We start from the raw sequence: 18,391 nt of genomic DNA, 5'->3' as shown, positions 1-18,391 counted from the left end.
TCAAACAGCTCTGATGGAGAGTGAACCTGGCTCCCTAGGTTGTGATCTAAGCCATCATATTATTGTTGCTGGCTTCTTACATCCACTTCTTTTTGAGTTCAGTTTTTTTCCTAAACTGTACCATTCACAGGGCTTTCATGGCAGGTGTTGAGTGGTAAACTTTCTCATTTTGTCTCACTTTGTCTGAAAATGTTTTCACTTTGCCATTATCCCAGAATAACAGCTTAGCTGAGTATAACTAATATAGGTTGACATTTGGTTGGTGTTATTCCATCACCTCCTGACCTCTTTGTAGCTATTGAGAAGTCACCTATGTCTTTAATTGTTCCTTTGTTAAGTTCTCTATTGTTCCTCTGTAGTTGTTGTCAGGGTCATCTCTTGGTCTTAGTTTTTCTGCACTTGCATTATGATGTGCTTAGGGCAGACTTTTATTTTAATCCCATTCAGAACTTATTGTGCTTCCTGAGTCGGAGGACTTCATTAATTCTGGAATTTTCCAGCCATTATGTTTTCAGATATTGTCTCTCTTTGTTCTCTCTCTATTCTTCTTCTGGTACTCATATTCTGTCCTTTGTTTCTTACCCTCTCCCATATTTTCATTTCTGTACTTCTCTACTGCATTCTAAACAGTTCCACACATGTGTCTTCCAGTTTATTAATTCTACATTTGGCTGTATCTAATCTGTGGTTTAGCCCTTCCACTCATTTTTAAATTATAACTATATTTTTATTTCTATACATTTTCTATGTTGGTCTTCTTCAGATCTGCTGTTTTTTATTCATAATGTTCTTTCATATCTTTTATGTCTTTTAAGTATTTTTAAATGTTGAAATTAACTTTCAATCATTTTAAACCCTTTCTGGATTGTTCTTGTATTAGAAATTCTTGGGGTACTAATCCTGCTGTGTTTTTTATCTAGTAACTGTGGCATCTAATGGGTTGTCTCCTCATGTGTCCTGTATTTTTTGACTGTGAGATTATGTTCATTGGGGCCTTTCCTGAAGTGATCCCATGTGGCCACACTTTTCTCCAGGGCTGTTCTGCATTTTTTTCTGCCAAGTAGTCTAGGTATCCTACGGTTAGCATTATTCCAGGGCCAATTTTGTGTTGATTTCTCAGCTTGCAGATCTGAGGCATTTCTTAGTCTACTGTCACATCAAGGATGCAGCCCTTCAGAGTTCCAGTTTTGTGTGGGAATCTCAGGTCCCACTTCTTGCTTCATGTGGACCAAAGCCTTCATATTCTGTTCTCAGGTGGACATTAAAATCTGAATTCTATGTTACAATAACTGATACTGCTTCCTACTCTAGGCGGCTGAAGTTCTAGGCACTTACTGTTGCAGGTCTTTTTTTTCTTTATTTTTTGCACCTGGTGATTTCCCCTTGCTTTCATAATCTACTCAGCTATCCACTTTTTAAAGCCAATGTTCCTATATGTTATTTGGCACATCTAAGAGTATGTAGCAGTAGGATCTTTAGTTTATCATATTCTGCCATCATTCTGGAGTCTTCCTGGCTCACTGCTATCTTATTCTAATTGTCATACATGGAACAGATTGTGGTAGAGGAAGAGACAGACTTACTCTTTGATCACCTGTTCTAGCAATCTGTCCAAAGCACACTCTGTGCCCAACTCTTCACTCATTCCTTTGCCCAGTAAGAAAAACTCAGCGTGAAGTAAGGGAGCCAAAAGATGCTGGACCACCACACAAGTAGCTTCTTCAAGGCATGACAGTGTCACATTGGCGCTCAAGCCCACAATTGAAGTGTCTTGTTGATACTTTGCCTTTGAAATTAACTCATGGGCAGTCTTACTGAATCTTTCCTAAGCATTTAAAATGGACAGAATTCAACTTCAGAAAATTGATTATGTTTTTCTCCAGTACACCAGAAATGTAAGTTCGATGTCTTTTTTTTTTCATTTTTTGAAGTAAGAAAATACCAAAAAAAGAACACTTTTTTTTTCATTGAGTTTGAAAATGGACAACCTCAACTCAATAATATTTTGAAGTGGTTTATTGACTTGGGCTTTTACTTTATTAGTACTTTCTCCCAAGTTGCTGGCAATGCTTTGCTCACATGACTTCAATTTTTCCTAACTGAAGAACTAGTTAGGAGCAGATAGCATTCCTTTGGTTTTACTGAGACCTGGAGAGGTCAATAGATTTAACCAAGTAACAAAGATAGCCAGACCATCAAAGACGCTGTGCACTTGAACCTATCAACCTCCGTGGCCCCAAACAAAATTGGTTTTTCGTGAAAGTACATTTTAGAGCTACTCCCTCAAGTTTCATCAAGGGACTAGCCTTATGAAACCCACGACTGCTTTGAAATAGCAATATAGTTGAGACACTGGCCACTAAGTCAGACAGCATCCCCAGCCTGGGACTAAAAGCATAGCTTTGGAGACAACTGGACACCTAAGTTGGAATCCCACCTCTGTTACCTTCTACTTGAGTGACCTGGGAAGATGCTTTTAACCTCTCTGAGCTGTAGTTTTTCTCGCCTGCAAAATAGGGGGAATAATTCCCAATACGAGGGGACTGTAATGAGAATTAAATGAGAGGTTGCATCCAGGCGTACTGAGTGACCCCGAAATCATAGTCATTGCTCACCTAAAGCTCCCTGTATGAAGCCCCACCTAAACGTTTATCTTAGAATATCACCTTGGGGTGGGTTTCCTTCCCTGAACAGCTATGATCTTTTCTCCGCTCGGGCAGTGAGAACCTTGGAATTGATCAGGCTTCTTTCACTGCGGCTGCGAATTCTAAACCAGATTTATGTCTTTACTCATTCAGCCCACCACCTGCACATCTGTGTTCTGTGTTTTCCAGGTCTCACTTTGCCTTCATCAAGCTAACATTGTCCCTCATTCTGGCTTTTTTCATCCATGTTTTCTATTAATGGCAAGGATGAAATGAAACATTAAAGTGCCTAACACTTTATACATAATAGATCCTTCTTCCGTTTAAAGTATTTTTTTCTTCTTTTGCCCTTTCTTTCTTTATACTTCCTACACTTTCTCTGCCAAGTAATATTTACTAACGCATTAATTTTTCCCTTTTGGGGATAAAGTCCTAGTCACGTTTTGAAAAGCAGCCTGAAATTCATCAGTTACCGTGGTATCCTTGTTGAACAGCAGTCAGCGGTGACTGCAGTGGACATCAGTAGGCCGGCAGAGTATGTCTGGGAGAAAAGGTGAGCAGAGTTTAACGCAAAGGAAGGGAGCGAGGTTCCAGCCTCGGCCCTCACCCACTCACGCCATCTTTCTGGGCCTGTCCCTGCTCTGCAAACAGAGGTGAGAGTGTCCACCTCTCGGGATTGCCCTGTGGTCACAGCCGGTGAGATCACACGGGCACGAGGTTCTGGAAGCCTCATAGCTTTATAATTGTCAATTTTCTTCTTGCTGCTACTATTACTATTGACACAGTAGCTTCAGCTTTGCGAAGACTGTGTGATGGCGAGGCCCAGAGCTTTCTTTAATCTTGTCAATATTTGGAATTTAAAAGTTGTTTCCAGGCTTCCCTGGTGGCGCAGTGGTTGAGAGTCCGCCTGCCGATGCAGGGGACACGGGTTCGTGCCCCAGCCTGGGAAGATCCCACATGCCGCGGAGCGGCTGGGCCCGTGAGCCATGGCCGCTGAGCCTGCGCATCCGGAGCCTGTGCTCCGCAACGGGAGCGCCACAACAGTGAGAGGCCCTCGTACCTCAAAAAAAAAAAAAAAAAACAAAGTTGTTTCCATACATAAGTCGTACAAGGTTCTAGAACAAGTTTCCATCAGTGTGGTTCATCGTGTTAGCTCCCCAGGGGAATAGGAGTCTGGGATAGTCACGTCCTTCTCCAGATGTGAAAATGAATCCGTTAGGAACGTGGGGTGACTGGGGTGTGACCGTAACGTTCCAGCAACTTCTGAGTTCAAGTAGCACAACCCCCTCCAAATGCTGTGTGCTGAAGGCCATGTGATGCTGTTTTGTCTGAAAAGCTGTTTGGACCCCCTCCTTTTTTTTCTGCAGGAATTTTTATAGGACCAACAATAAGCCACGTCGGAAAACATACATCTTATTTTATGGCTGTGCTTCTTCTGGCACGTCTGGAATATTATGCAATTAGATCACTTTTCCTCCTCAATTTTAGCACTAAATATCTGGCCATTTGCAAAAATGAAATCTCTCTTTTATCATGATAAATTTCAAGACTCATCTGTAATTACAAAGTGCCTTCAGAACCTACTAACTCTTGATAACACTGCGAGGAAGTTGTAATCCCCTCCGTAAGGTGGAGAAGCTGAGGCTCAGAGCTGTTAAGTCACTCGTCCTACGGTGACAAACTCTAGGGGAAGAACCCAGGTTCCCGACCTCCGCAGCCTGTCTGCTCTGTGCCGCACTTGCTGTGTTTATGCTCCATGGGATCAAGGATTTCTCTTTACTTAGAAGAATGTGGTCCCCAAATGAGCTCCAGTCCTATTTTAAGCAAATTTCACTTGGATTTGTTAAGTTTTGAGATGAATTCAGGCAAACCATTGCCTGTCTGAGCTTTGCTGCCTTCTATCATAGAATATGGGGTGGTTTTTATTTTATATTTATTTTTTTGTTTGTTTTTTGGGGGGGCTTGGTTTTAAATCACCCTCCTTGGAGCCTTCGGGATGCTGATAAGCTGCTGGGGGAGGGGCTGCCGTGGGCAGGCGGCCAGGCCGAGTGGGCGGGTTCCTCATGCCCACATCAGCTAAAGCGGCTGTGCTTCGAGCTGTGCTGTAGATGCTGTGTGATTTAGAGGGGACAGATTGGAAAGGTGTCACGTGGCAGAGAGCCTGGGGTTCTGGGTTTTAAAACAAAAAAGTCCTAAACCTTGAGGCCCTCTGGTGACGGTGCTCTTGTGATGACCCTGGGTTGAGCTCAAAGGCTTCATGACATGACGAGCAGACCCGTCTTCTAGGGACTTCCTCGGTGGTCCCGTGGTCGAGACTTTGCCCTCCCGTGCAGGGGGTGCGGGTTCGATCCCTGGTTGGGGAGCTAAGAGCCCACGTGCCTCTCAGCCAAAAAACCAAAACATAAAACAGAAGCAAGATTGTAACAGATTCAATAAAGACTTCAAAAATGGTCCACATCAAGGGGCTTCCCTGGTGGCGCAGTGGTTGAGAATCTGCCTGCCAATGCAGGGGACACAGGTTCGAGCCCTGGTCTGGGAAGATCCCACATGCTGCAGAGCAACTAAGCCCGCGCACCACAACTACTGAGCCTGCACTCTAGAGCCCACGAGCCACAACTGCTAAGCCCACACGCCACAACTACCGAAGGCCACGCACCTAGAGCCCGTGCTCCGCAACAAGAGAAGCCACCACAATGAGAAGCCCACGCACGGCGACGAAGAGTAGCCCCCGCTCGCCGCAACTAGAGAAAGCCCGCGTGCAGCAACGCAGACCCAACGCAGCCAAAAAATAAATAAATAAAATAAATTTTTAAAAATTAAAAAAACATGGTCCACATCAAAAACGTCTAAAAAAAAAAAAGAACCGTCTTCTAGCCGACACCTAGCGAAGGCAATGATCTGACCAAGATCGTATGGCTCGGAAGAGGAGGAATTGCGATTTGAACCCAGTTCACAGACACATGCCATTCCCTCTACCCAGAATCCTGCCGGGGGCGGAACCGCTCCCCCCAACCTCCTTTCACCCAGTAAGTCCCTCCCCCTGTGAGGTCAGCTCATGGTACTTGCACAGGAACCTTCTCTGACCCACCATCGAAGGCAGTGGCCCTTTTTTGTGGCCCCATGGCTCCATGTTCCTCTTCTTCAAACGCCTTAGTGTAGTTGCAGTTCTCATTGCTTGGTAATTCTTTAACACCTGTCTCTTACGCTACACTGTGAGCTTCATGAGGTCAGGTCTGTTTTGTTTGTTTTGCTTTGTTTTGGTTTATTCCATCATTGGGTCCTCAGTACCCAGCAGAATACATGCCATATAGTGCATGTTCATTTCATTTGTTGAATGAATGAATGAATGGAGTAGATGGACAGACGGATGTCTAGCCTCCCAGGCAGTGATATTAAACATTACGTGTGCTGCCCCCGAGATCCCTTCTCACTCTGACCACCAGTGGTCCTGGCAGGGCTGTCATGCTGTTTTGCTGCTGATAGTGAGTTGAGGGGTGGGCAGGGCTGTCCCGGGGGAGAAGGACTGGGGTGAATCCAGGACCAGCGAGGACAGGCTGGAGCCCTTGCCAGCTCACTGTGAGGGGAGCTCCCACTCAGCCTGCTCTGTGAGTCCCGGGTGGGCTGCCCCGGAAGTGGTCCAGCATCAGGCTCTGCAGAGGGAACTCAAGCTTGAACCAGAAAATCTCCGCGGTTCCTGATCCTGGATTCTGTGATTCCGTAAAACATGCTGCTTGGATGAATGGCGTATAATCAAGCTCTCCCTGCTGTATTCCAGCCTAGAGTATCATGCCTAGAGGAAGCTCGTCCTCCCAGCCGAGTCCCAGTTTAGTCCCTCTCCCGTAACCTCTCACTCAGTATCTGTCAAGAGATGACGCTATTAGTTAGCCCCGGGAGTCCCTTCTCAAAAGCATTTGCAAAGTAACCATAAATCATTGGAAATATATATAAATTTCTCTCTACTAACGTGTGCTTCCTTCATAATTAACTAGACACTGAGTCTCTCAAAGTAATTAGCCCACTTTCTCCAAGACTCACTGAAGAAATGAAAGCTATACGACATGGCACACTCCTGGCTAATCCTACTCATGAGTGATGGGGTTGAGGAGAGCTCTATACTCCTTGGTTGGGTGGTTCTTCATACCAGATGGGTGACATCGTACATACCCTTATATCTCGGGAACCCTCTGTTGTTTGGGGCTGCGAGATCTCAGGGCCCACCTCTAGGTACAGCAAAACTGCCCAGAGCAGAGGTCCTACCAGCCTTTCACAGGACTCCGTACAGACCTCATCCCGGACCCGGTGGTTTGGGTTGATTGCTGAATGATGGATTTTCAGCTGAGCCTTCTTAGCCAGGATGATAAGGCCCTCTCCCCGCAGATCATGCGTCCTCTGGATGGCTCTCCATTGGACCACTTATACCTGGAACATACCCTCAGCATCCTTCGTTGAAACAGAAGAGGAAACACGTAATGAACGCCCCTACCAGTACCACGTGTCATTCGCCACCTGGATTACGCTCTTTGCCCTTCACCTGCTGAAATCCTACTCGTCCTCAAGATCGAGATCTAATCTCATCTCCCTGCCAGTCTTTTCTAACCCCTAGGTCGTTTACAATCTATGTCCTCCATTTAACACGTAGCACTAACAGCATTGTCCTGCTAGCTGTCATTTCATGCATCCATGTCTCAACCCCCAAGCAGATGGTAATCTAGCCTCATCCTTCTTTGTCTTATTTTGCGATACCTCTTCCCCCTCACTCTGCTGCTCTGTTGTACCCAGAACGGCCACCCCATGAATATTTATGTATTGATCAAGCAATGCCTATCCCTGTTCTGTACCTCCTCAGTGTCTGCCTCCACACAGAATAAATCATCGTGGATCAATTGATTGAGATGAAAATGTAGCACTTCACCTGCCAAACATCTTGTGTTTTGTGACCTGGCTCATCCCCTGAGGTGCCAGTGCGTTCGGGAAGCTGCGGTGCACCAGCACGGAGTTAAAGTTAGCTCTGTTGACTTGGGCTGTGCGGACGCAGCCAGGGAGAAAAGGAAAACCTCTTCCAAATTCCCCACACGGAGGAAAAGCACAGAGCTTTGGAAATCTGTGCAACATGAGACGTTACTTCAGGCTTGTTAGAAATGTAGGAGGATGGCTTGGAAGACAATGGATAGTTGAAAAGCGCTTTTCAAATACGGTAAATGCGGTTAGAGCACGATAAGCAGCGGTCCTAGAAACCATTTGCGTAAAACGCAGGGCAGCCTGGCTGCTAAGTTCATGAAATCAAGAAGAGGAGCCGTCTGGGCAGGTGGAAACCAAACACGTTGTCCTCTGGCGATGGTCCTGCCACCGGCCAAGCAGTGGTCTGCTGGGGTTTTCCATTGTTGCTTTCTGTTTGTTTATCTTTAGTACAAATTCGAGTTCCCAGCTTCCTCTTCTAGTAATAGTCAACTAGGTTGTTCGGGCGAACTCTCCTCCTCCAAAATGAAACGTTTATTGTGATAAAATATACATAACATAAAATTTACTCTTCTCACCATTCTTAAGTATACAGTTCAGTGGCGTTAAGGACATTCACACTGTTATGCAGCCGTCACCTCCATCCACCTCCAGAACTTTCTCATCTTCCTCAGCTGAAACTCTGCCCCTTAAACGCTAACTCTGTCCCCGTCCCTCAGACCCTGGCGACCACCACTCTCCTTTCTGTCTCTGTGAATTTGACGACTCCAGGGACCTCATGGAAAAGTTGTTTACTGTTTGGCCTTCTGTGTCTCCTTATTTCTCTGACTGTAATGTCTTCAGGGTTCCTTCAGGCTGTTGCATGTACCCTGTTAGGATCCATCTGTACAGATGAGGAAGGTGGAGCTCAGACACCCTGTCCGAGGTCATTCGGGCCTTTCTGTGTGGCCCCCACGGAGTGTCTAGACTCTTCAGCCACATGAATGATAAGCCCAATTGTTAACTGTAGCTTGAACGGTGCCAAACGCTTTACATATACTATTTTCATTCAGTCCATCAAAAACCCTGTGAGTACACGATCTGGATCTTAGAACAAGAACCTGGACCAGCGATTAAGAGCTGGCCCAAGGTCCGAGAGCTGGCAAGCAGCAGGGCTGGCTGGGCTGCACCCCGAGCCTCCCCGCGGGAGCGTCCATTAGAAAACGTCCCCAGCGCAGTTCTTTTCATATGGACGTGCACGTGGGGACCAAGAACACAGGCCCGCCCCCGGGGAGGCAAGGGCACGACCTCCTTCCTCCTGGCTGCCTGGCCTGAGACCCTGCCTCGGAAGAACCGGGAACTTTGCGGGGGTTGATGGGAGTGAAAGGGGTGTTGGGGGACGTGAGGCGCCCCGAGGACCTGCCAAGTGTTTGACGTGAAAAGGCGCGTCTTGCCTGCAAAGCGCGTGTCTCCTGGGACCTCTTCAGCTGCCAGTGTGCGGGCGGCCCGGGAGCGGGGGGCAGCTCCGGAAGCGGGTTCCTCTCGCCCGGCCCCGCTTTCCCTCCTTCGGGGCCTGGCTTGGAGCTGTCTCTCCCACGGCGCTAACCGTGGGGGGAACCATCTGGTTTGGTTTCTGGTGACTGACGCCAAGGAACAGAAATCCCTGTGGGAAGAGACTGCAGCCACAGAGGCAGTGAGAGGCGGTGACGTCCACACCACGGACTCGGAGGCTCGGCTCCGAGCGGCCCTCGGGGGCGCCAGGCCTGAGGCCGAGCGTCTGAGCGTGGGAAGCAGACGGCTCGGGGGCGGAGCGTGCGTGATGGGGCAGGGGCGGGAGAAGGCAGTGCATGGGAGGCCAGTTCAGTCCAGAGGGTCTGTGCCAACCCAGACCCACCTCCTGCGGGGCCTCTTCCCTGGAGAGCCGGCCTGGCTGTCACCCAGCGACCCCCACGGCGCCTGCGGCGTCCCTGCGCCGCCCGCCCCGAAATCCCTCCGACGGGCACCCCTTCCCTTCCGTCCGCGCGGGCCCTGCAGCCGCTCGGCCCCTCCAGAATCCCCTCTGTCCTCTGCACTGACTCCTGGGATGCAGAGCTGGGGGGGCCGGGCGGTCGCTCGGTCCAGCCCTGTCCCTGGTGAGGTCAGGTGGCCGTCACACGGCCGTGGCTGGGGCCTGGGGCCTTTCCTGCATTAAAGCGACGCGGCCTCTGTCCTTGAAAACCCCAGGGCAGTTCATGAGGAGACGGGCACACCGTCATCGGACCTGAGGTCTTATGATCACGATTTCACTTTTTCCTCTTCCCTTTGGCTTCCTTTTTTTAATACGGGGAAGGTAAAGGGGGGAAGTGATTTTCTTAGTTTCTAGAGCACTTGCTTAGATCCTGCCCGATGCTGGGCGGTAATTCACCTCTCTCCCTGACTCCCAGCCTCCCCCCACTTTCCCAGTCAGGCTCCCCAGCGTGCCCCCTGCCCTCCCCCCGGCATCCTTCCTCTCCCCATCAGCCCTGCAGGTAAAGGAGGTGGGGGACACAGCAGCGGGCCCTGAGCGCCCACCCCGGGCCGCCGGGGTCTCGTCAGCATCTGCTGGCGTGTCAGCGCCAGCCCCGGGAGGCACGTGTCATCCTCACGTCACAAGGGGGGCGCCAAGGGCTCGGTCGCACAGACAGCAGAGGCCGGAGACGGAGTGGAAGTCGGACCCCTGCTGCAAGTCTGGGTTCTTCTCCACTCCTCACACCCCATTTCCCTGGCAACCAGCCCCCTCCCTGACCCCCTTCCCATCACACTGTTCCCCTCACCGGAGCCTCCCAACCGGGCGAAGGGCGCGGCCAGGTGGCCATCACACGAGCAGGAGCGAGTCGGTGCTCCCACTGCCTGGTCCCCCGAAAACGGCACCTGCCCCAGCACAGCACCGTCCCCGCTGTGGAGCAGCCCCTGTAGGTAGGTCGCGTCAGCAGGGGCTGTGGGCGCAGCGACCCATTCTGGGAGGTGCCCAGCGCGCCACCGAGAACGTGAAGGGGCTGCTCTCGTCACCGACGGAAAAGCAGACACTTCCCCGTCTCGGGAGCAGGTGTTGGCGGCCTCCGGGGAAGGACTTGACCTCGCGGTCGGAGCCTGTGTGGTTGCCGGCGTCAACTTGATGGTGGGATGATGGAGGCGGTCCAGCCCTCGCCGGCCCCCTGCCCCACTGTCCCTTCTGTCCAGGGAAGACCGGTGGCCCCAGTCCCTGCACAGAGTCCATCACTGGCACGCCGTTACCTGCAGAGCGGCAGTGAGCTTAGCAGTACTTCCTTTTCACTGACTTATCATCGACTTACAATGTGATATTAGTTTCAGGTGTACAGCATAGTAATGCAATATTTTTTGTAGGTCGTGATCCATACAAAGTTATTACAAAAATACTGACTATGTTCCCTGTACTGTACATTACATCCTTAGCACTTGTGTATTTTACGCCTAGTAGCATGTACCTCTTAATCCCCCTCGCCTATTCTGCCCCTCCCCTCTGGTCACCACTAGTTTGTCCGCTCTGTGTTCTTTGGGGTGGGGGGTACACCCGGGAGCGGGAGTGCTGGGTCACGTGGTCATTGTGTTTACCTTTGTGGGAGCCACCAGACTGTTCTCCACAGTGGCCACGTATTGTACGTTCCCGCTGGGCTGCTGGTTTCAGATCCAGCCCCACCACTTACTCGCGGTGTGGACGCGGCCCAGTGACTTCTGCGCTCTCTCTCTCTCTCTCTCTCTCTCTCTCTCTCTCTGCTTGTCTCTTCTCTCTCTCTCTCTGTTTCCTCATTTGTGTGTCAGGACAGTGATGCTGTCTACCCAGTGTGGGTGTGATGCTTACATGAGTCCGTGGATGTAAAGGGCTTACATACCAGTGCCTGGTATGTACGAGGCGCTACGTAAATAAACGTCTGCTGCTGGTGCTGTTTCTGAGCCAGCGGGGGCCATGACAGATGAAAGATTGAGAGGCTTTTGGGCTAAAAGAGGCCGCATTGGGAGGATGTAAAAGAATCAGAAAGGCCCTAATCCAGACAGTTGGGGCTGGCCCTCCGGGCATCCCTCCCTCTGGGGAATCCACCTTCTCACCTGTGCCACGCTGAGCTGTGAGACCCTCCAGCTCCGTGGCCTTCACGGATCGACCACTCCTCAGGGGCGAGAGACTCGGTCCTCCGCTCAGACCCGGGGCCAGGTCTGTGGCTTTCTGTTTCCCCACCAGCGAAAGAAGGACCAAGTAATCCACCATCTGAAAGCTCCAAAAAGAAGTTTCTAGCAAACAGACAGAAGGCACTCCTCGCTCTCCCTCTCCCTCTCCCTCTCTCTCTCTCTCTCTCTCTCTCTCTCTCTCTCTCTCTCTCTCTCTCTCTCTCTCCCCCTCCCTCCCTCTCTCCCTCTCCCTCCCTCCCTCTCTCTCCCTCTCAATCTCTCTCTCTCTCCCTCCCTCCCTCCCTCCCTCCCTCCCTCTCCCTCCCTCCCTCTCTCTCCCTCTCAATCTCTCTCTCTCTCTCTCTCCCTCTCCCTCTCCCTCTCTCTCTCTCTCTCTCTCTCTCTCCCTCCCTCCCTCCCTCCCTCTCCAGTGATGTTAGGAAAAGGCAAACCTGGTTGATTTTCAGTTGAGTCTACTGAATTATGGCCAAATATTCTGCCAAATACTGTTTCTCTCAATTTTTAAAATTAATCCATATGTTTATGATTCATTTGCTCCCAACTCATCACAGTGTTTTGTAAAAGCTGTTGGAATCCCAAGAATCCTTATAGGGGCCTTCTTGGAAGCACTTAGAAGCGAGGAGATACATTTTTTTCCCACTCGTCTCTGGTTGGAAATCTCAACTTGTAGAGGCCGTATTACCAGCTCTTCAGCTGAGAGACAGAGACCTGAGTGAACCACCGAAAAAATAGAATAACAGTGTTGTGAGGATGCTTTCATCTCACGCCCGTGCGGCGCTTGATGGCATCCGGGCCCTGTCACCTTGTCTCCGAGGCAGTTGGGAAAAGTCGATGGGGTCAGTGCTGTTACTCTTTCAACGGAGGAGAAACTCAGAGTCAGGACGTGTGTCGTAGCCTGGAAATGAGGAGCCAGTTCTAGGCCCCTGTGAGTTGGGGAGGGGGGCGGGGAGGACGGGCCCCTGCCCAGGCGGGTGGGACAGCGGCCTCCCCTGCAGGAAACCATCCTCCCACCCTTGCTGGGTCGCCAGATCTGTCGCCGCCCTTGTTCTAGTAAATGTTTGCATCGTCATCAAAAAGCCCACAGTCCCTCTGCCCTTTTTCCTGCTCAACTAGTTTCTCCTCCCCTAGAACCCTCCATCCGTTGGAACCCCGGGATGCTGCCTGGTGATGTCGGGATGGGAGAAGGGCCCTTGCTGTGCACGGGGGTGGGAAGGTGGGTCTCCCGGCTGCCCCGAGAGGCCAGTGCAGCGGGGCACAGCTGGGCTCCACCCCTGCAGGGCACACTGTCCCTAAAGGGCCCCGGCAGGGCAGGCCTCGGCCCACCAGCCCCAGCACGAGGCCTGCTGGGGAAGCGTCTTGCGGCGCACACAGCCTCTGCGTCGGGTGCCGTGGCCTGGTGTCTCTGGGGGTCTGGGTTCTACAAAAGGCTTTGCCACCAGGAACGAGGAACCACAGTGGCCTGTGCTGCCAGCTCACTGCTGTGGCCACGGGGTTCCCTGCTCACCTCATTTAAAAAGCACAGAAGGAGGCCCCGCTTACCGAGCTCCTTCGGTTCTGTGCCACACACTCGTGTGCTCTGTCTGGTGGTTCTGCTTGGAGCCGTTCTCCGCGGTCGGCACGACTGTTATCCACCTTCTATCCTGAGGTCCAGTGTGGGAACCAGCCGGGGTCACCGGGGGAGGACACGGCACCGCTGGGCGTGGACCCGGCGCTGGCTCCGAGGCCTGCCCTGTGGCCGCCGCACCGGCCCGCGGAGGTGGCTGAGGCTCACGTCGGCGGAGGGCTTGGGGCGCCCGGGTGCTTGCGGCTACCCTCGCTGCCTCCTAGCTGACGGCGTCCGCCTCCCTCACTGTTGGAGGCAGGGGTGGGAGAGGGAAGGAGAAGGCCGTGGCTGAACGTGGGACGGGGCCGTGGAACGCCGGCAGGGCAGTGCGACCAGCCTCCTCTAGGCCTGAACGCAGCCTCCCACCCCGGGGTTCGGTGGTTGCGTAAGCATTCGTTCAGCAGCTTTTATGCAGCACCTGCCCTATGCCAGACATCGCCCTGGGCACCAGAGGAGCAAAGTGGAGTAACACGGCCAGGTGCCGTCCCGCAGGGGCGCACAGCGCATGCGATGGAGACCAGCATCTAGGGGACTCGCTGGGGAGATGCAGAGGCGCAGGCCTGCCCAGCGCCCGGCAGGGCAAGTCTCTTTTCTTTTTTTAATAGAACAGCTTTACTGAGATGTAAGTCACGTGTCATACATCCATTTAAAATATTCAACTCAGGGCTTCCCTGGTGGCGCAGTGGTTGAGAGTCCGCCTGCCGATGCAGGGGACATGGGTTCGTGCCCCGGTCTGGGAAGATCCCACATGCCACGGAGCGGCTGGGCCCGTGAGCCATGGCCGCTGAGCCTGCGCGTCCGGAGCCTGTGCTCCGCAACAGGAGAGGCCGCAACAGTGAGAGGCCCGCGTACCGCAAAAAAATTAAAAAAAAAAAAATATTCAACTCAGTGGTTTTCTAACATTCACCACTATCCCATTCCAGACATGCTCACTACCTTCAAAAGAAACCCCATCCTCATTAATAGTCACTCCACTTTCCACCAACCCCTCAGCCCAGGGCAGTTATGATCTGCTTCCTGTCTGTATGGAATTGCCTACTCTGGACGTTTCATATAGTGGAATCATATAATACGTGGTCTTCTGCATCTGGCGTCTTTCACTGAGTGTAATGTTTTCAAGGTCCATCTGGGTTGTAGCATTAGAACTTCATTTCTTCTTATGGCTGAATAATATTCCGTGTAGAGGTAGATTGTTTATCCAGTCATCATTTGAAGGACGTTGGCATTATTTCCACTGTTTGGCTGTCGAGAAGAACGCTGCTCTGCGCATTCATGCACAAGTCTGTGTGGACAGACGCTCTCATTTCTCTTGAGCGTATACCTACTGGAGGGACCGCTGGATCACAGGGTGACTGTACGTCAGGGTCTGAAGAACTGCCGTGCTTAACTTTCAGAGGCTCCTCCGGCTCTTTCCCCAGCGGCTGCACCATTTTACATCCCCACCAGCCACGCGTGAGGGTTCTTATTTCTCCATATCTTCTCCAACACTCGCTATTTTCTGTCTTTTTGATTGTAGCCGTCTTAGCTAGTGCGAAGTGGCATCTCACTGCAGTTTCGATTTGCATTTTCCCTGCTGGCTAATGACGTTGAGCACCTTTTCATGCGCTTCCAGCTGTTTGCATGTCTTCTTGGGAGAATTCTATTCAGATCCTTTGTGCATTTTTAATCAGATTATGTCTTTTTATTGTTGAGTTGTAGGAGTTCTTTATATATTCTAGATACGAGTCCCCTGTCAGTATAGGATTGGCAAATATTTTCTCCCATTCTGTAAGTTACCTTTTCATTTTCTTAATGGTGTCCTTTGAAGCACAAAAGTTTCTAATTCTGATGAAGCCCAGTTCGTCCATTTTTTCTTTTGTGACCTGTGCTTTTGGTGTCATACCTAAGGAAGCTTTGCCTGGCCCAGCGTCGTGAAGATGGACTCCCGTGTTTTCTTCTAAGACTGTTATAGTTTTAGGTCTTACGTTTAAGTGTGTGACCTATTTTGAGTTAATTTTTGTCTGGTGTGAGGAAAGGGCCAACTTCGTTCTGTCCTGCATGAGGACACAGAGGCGTCCCAGCACCGCTTGTTGAAAAGACATTTCCCCATCGCATGGCCTTGGGGCGGGAAGAGGTGGAAGCGCTGCCCCGCTTCATCGGGGGACCTCAGGGCAGCACCCAGGGCCCATCCCAGGTGCAGCCACTGAGTAGAGCCACTGGCCGGAGCTGGAAAAGCAATGAGGGCAGGGCGGACGTTTGTTTTCTCCCTTGTCTCGGGCAGACAGTGGGGTGTCGGGTGGGGCGACAGGGCCGGCGGTGTGGAACCAGGGGTCCCGAGGAGCCCCCTAAGGACCAGCTTCCTCCCCCCGCCACTCAGAGGTACCTTCTTCTCTTACCTGGATCCACAAGGGGACTGAAATGCGAATAGGCCTGTGAGGCACAGCCCTCCCCCTTCCTGGAGGCGGCGAGCAGGGGAAGGTGACCAGCCCGGGCGGAGGAGGAAAGAGAGCAGATCAGGGAGGCTGGGACACCCTGCTCAGCGAGGGGCCTGGTGGCAAGACGGGCGGAGAGGAAGCAGGGAGCCCCACTGAGGGCAAGTCCACGAAGTGTCCCGAGTCCCCGAGAAGCACAGACCCGGGCCCTGTGGCACCTGTGGGGAACGGCGGGCCTCCCAGGGCGTACGGAGTGCCCGACCCCACCAGAGGCCCCTGTTCAAGGCTCTAGCTCTCCTGCAGGCCCGGGGCGGCCTCCCGCTGGGCAGCGGGCGCGTGGCGCGTGTGTTGATGTCCCTGGGACTCTACCCGGGACCCACTCGTCTGCTCCAGCTTCTCCACCTGCAGCGAGGCAGGCAGGGCTGGCTCTCCCAGGAAGGGGGCTGGAAAGGAGGAATTTGGTGGCTTGAAGGAGAGAAACAGAAGTGCTCGGAGAAGGGAGGGCCAGGCCGGCTGGCCAGGGCCCCGCGGGCTTCCTGATGAGCTGTTGTGTACCCGTGTGTCTCAGCAGCCGCCATGCAGTAGAAGCCTTCGTGCTGTCGGGACCCCATGTTCCAGAATCACCCAGCTGTCCCACGGCAGCCAGGCCGGCAGCCGCCTGGTAGAACCAGGGTTAGAGGGACTGTCTGCCCCGCAGAGATGGCACGATTGTCCTATGCTCCCCACGGCCTGCAGGGGGCGCGCTTGGTCCCTAACCGCTCTGCTTGTCAGGGTCCGCCTCAGAGCCCAGGGCCCCCGCCCAGCTGCTGAATCAGGGCCGGCCCAGGAAATCGATTTGCAAGAAGCTTCCCTCCCAACGGATGCACTCAGTCCAAGGGGACCCAGCGGTCAGCATTCCTGTCACCAGCTCCTCTGCAAGGGACACGCCGGCCGTCAGCAGGGGTGCACCTCTGTAGCGCCCCGTCGGTGGCCCGGTGTCCTCCTCAGCTTTCACCACTGCTTCTGCAGGAGACACGCCTGACCCCCACTCACCTGCCTTTCTCTCCTGTTCTCCAGGACACACAGGACCAGCCACTGCTACCGCATCACCTACCGCCACATGGAGCGCACGATGTCGCAGAGAGAGGTCGGGCGCGTCCACCAGGCCGTGCAGGAGGCGGCCGTGCGGCTGCTGGGCGTCGAGGGCAGGTTTTGATGTCGCCACCTCCCCGGCCGCGGCCCTCCCAGGGCCCCGGGTTTGCTGAACCAAAGAGAAAAAGATACTGTTTGTGGGCGGAGGCATCCGTAATCTTGTGCTAAATGGGTCAGTTTCAGGACTTTCAGAAGATAAAGGATTGCTCTTGAGAAGCTGTTGACATAGCATGTGTCTTTTATTTGGGAAAAGTGGGGGAAGGAGCAATAATACGAGAGTTACCTTCTCTTCCTTTTAGAAATGCTTTGCCCGTTGGCGCTCGGCGCACTTAATTGGTCCCTGGGTTCTGTTAAAGTGTAAACACCAGACGTGATTTCCTACCTGACAGGCTCTTGCCCCCGTGTAATGAGCGGAGCCACACAGAGGGACACACTCCAGACCGGAGAAGCTTTTCTCAATCGGCTCCCGTTCCTTTCTCCCTCCCTTTTCTGCTCTGCAAAGGGCAGGCTGCAGACAGCGCGCGGATGAAATGCCAGGGATCCCTCAGTGGTGGAGGGAGTCACATCTCTGAGCGAGCAGGGTTTTACTTCCTTTTCACAAAGTGGGGCTTGGAGCCGGGGCTCTGGCCCCAGGGTGTGGACAAAGCTGCCTCCGCCCCCCCCCACACACACACCCCCAGAGGAGAGAGAGCGCCCCGGGGCTGGGTGGCACCCGGCACTGCAGGGCCAGGTCCTTGAAGCCCCGGAGAGTTTGTTTCCTGATGGAAGGCCTCTGCTTCCGGAGACGACCTTTATGGAGGAATACGGGGCTTTGATGTTCCCCTTTTGCCATCGCGAGCGCTTTGTGGTCTGCCTGCTTCCCTCCTGGCCAGTTTTCATAATCAGATTCCGTCCCCGGTGTGATGCTGGAGGCTGATGGAGGCCCGTGTGAGCTGGGATAAATATTTGATGAGCGCGGCCATTAGCAGCCTGCCGTGTGAGGGTGGGCAGCTGCTCCAACAGGAAGGAACGGCTGCAATGTCATTTCACCCTCTTACCCAGGCGGACATGTCCCTTGGATTTTCAAGGGAATGAGAGCCGCATCCCAGCCTCGCCAAGCTGCTGTCCAGGGTCCTGGGGCCACAGGCGCTGTTCCTGGAGAGGAGGGGTCTAATGCAGAGCGTGATTGGGAATCTCTTCTCCAGGAGCATTTGCTAGCAGACCGTTCCTGATCCAGCCTGGGGCTGCATTTCCAGAGACCCCTTTTATCCCCAAGACCCCTTAGGCATTCGCGGAAATCCTGGCGTAACACCCAGAAGACGTGGCACCGCCCCTCGGCCCACGCCCTGAGCGCGTATCTGTCAGATGCCGAGCGCTGTGCTAGGGCCTGGGGGAAGTGCTGACCTTCGGGGGGGCTCGCAGAGGGCTTTGCTGAACGTTCCTCTCGACACTCCATGAGATGTAGTCAACCTTCCCCTAAATTTTCCTGTGAGGCCGGAGGAGTCTCGGGCCCTAACCAGGAGCGC

At 52.7% G+C, this 18,391-nt stretch overlaps 1 protein-coding gene across 2 annotated transcripts in view; it reads left to right on the top strand.

Moving 5' to 3' along the window:
* The window catches only part of FARS2 (phenylalanyl-tRNA synthetase 2, mitochondrial), a 384,165-nt gene extending 366,959 nt beyond the window's left edge, over positions 1 to 17,206 (top strand). For both annotated transcript variants that reach the window (XM_082848141.1, XM_082848140.1), the window contains one exon: positions 16,812 to 17,206. In XM_082848141.1, coding sequence (XP_082704267.1) covers positions 16,812 to 16,950 — 139 coding nt within the window. In that variant the 3' untranslated portion in view covers positions 16,951 to 17,206. The remainder of the gene's footprint in view (positions 1 to 16,811) is intronic.
* Positions 17,207 to 18,391: the final 1,185 nt, after the last annotated feature.

Source organism: Leucopleurus acutus (genome assembly GCF_964270905.1).
Source record: "Leucopleurus acutus genome assembly, chromosome: 10".
Lineage (NCBI taxonomy): Eukaryota > Metazoa > Chordata > Mammalia > Artiodactyla > Delphinidae > Leucopleurus > Leucopleurus acutus.
This window is presented reverse-complemented; position numbering and strand designations above follow the sequence as displayed.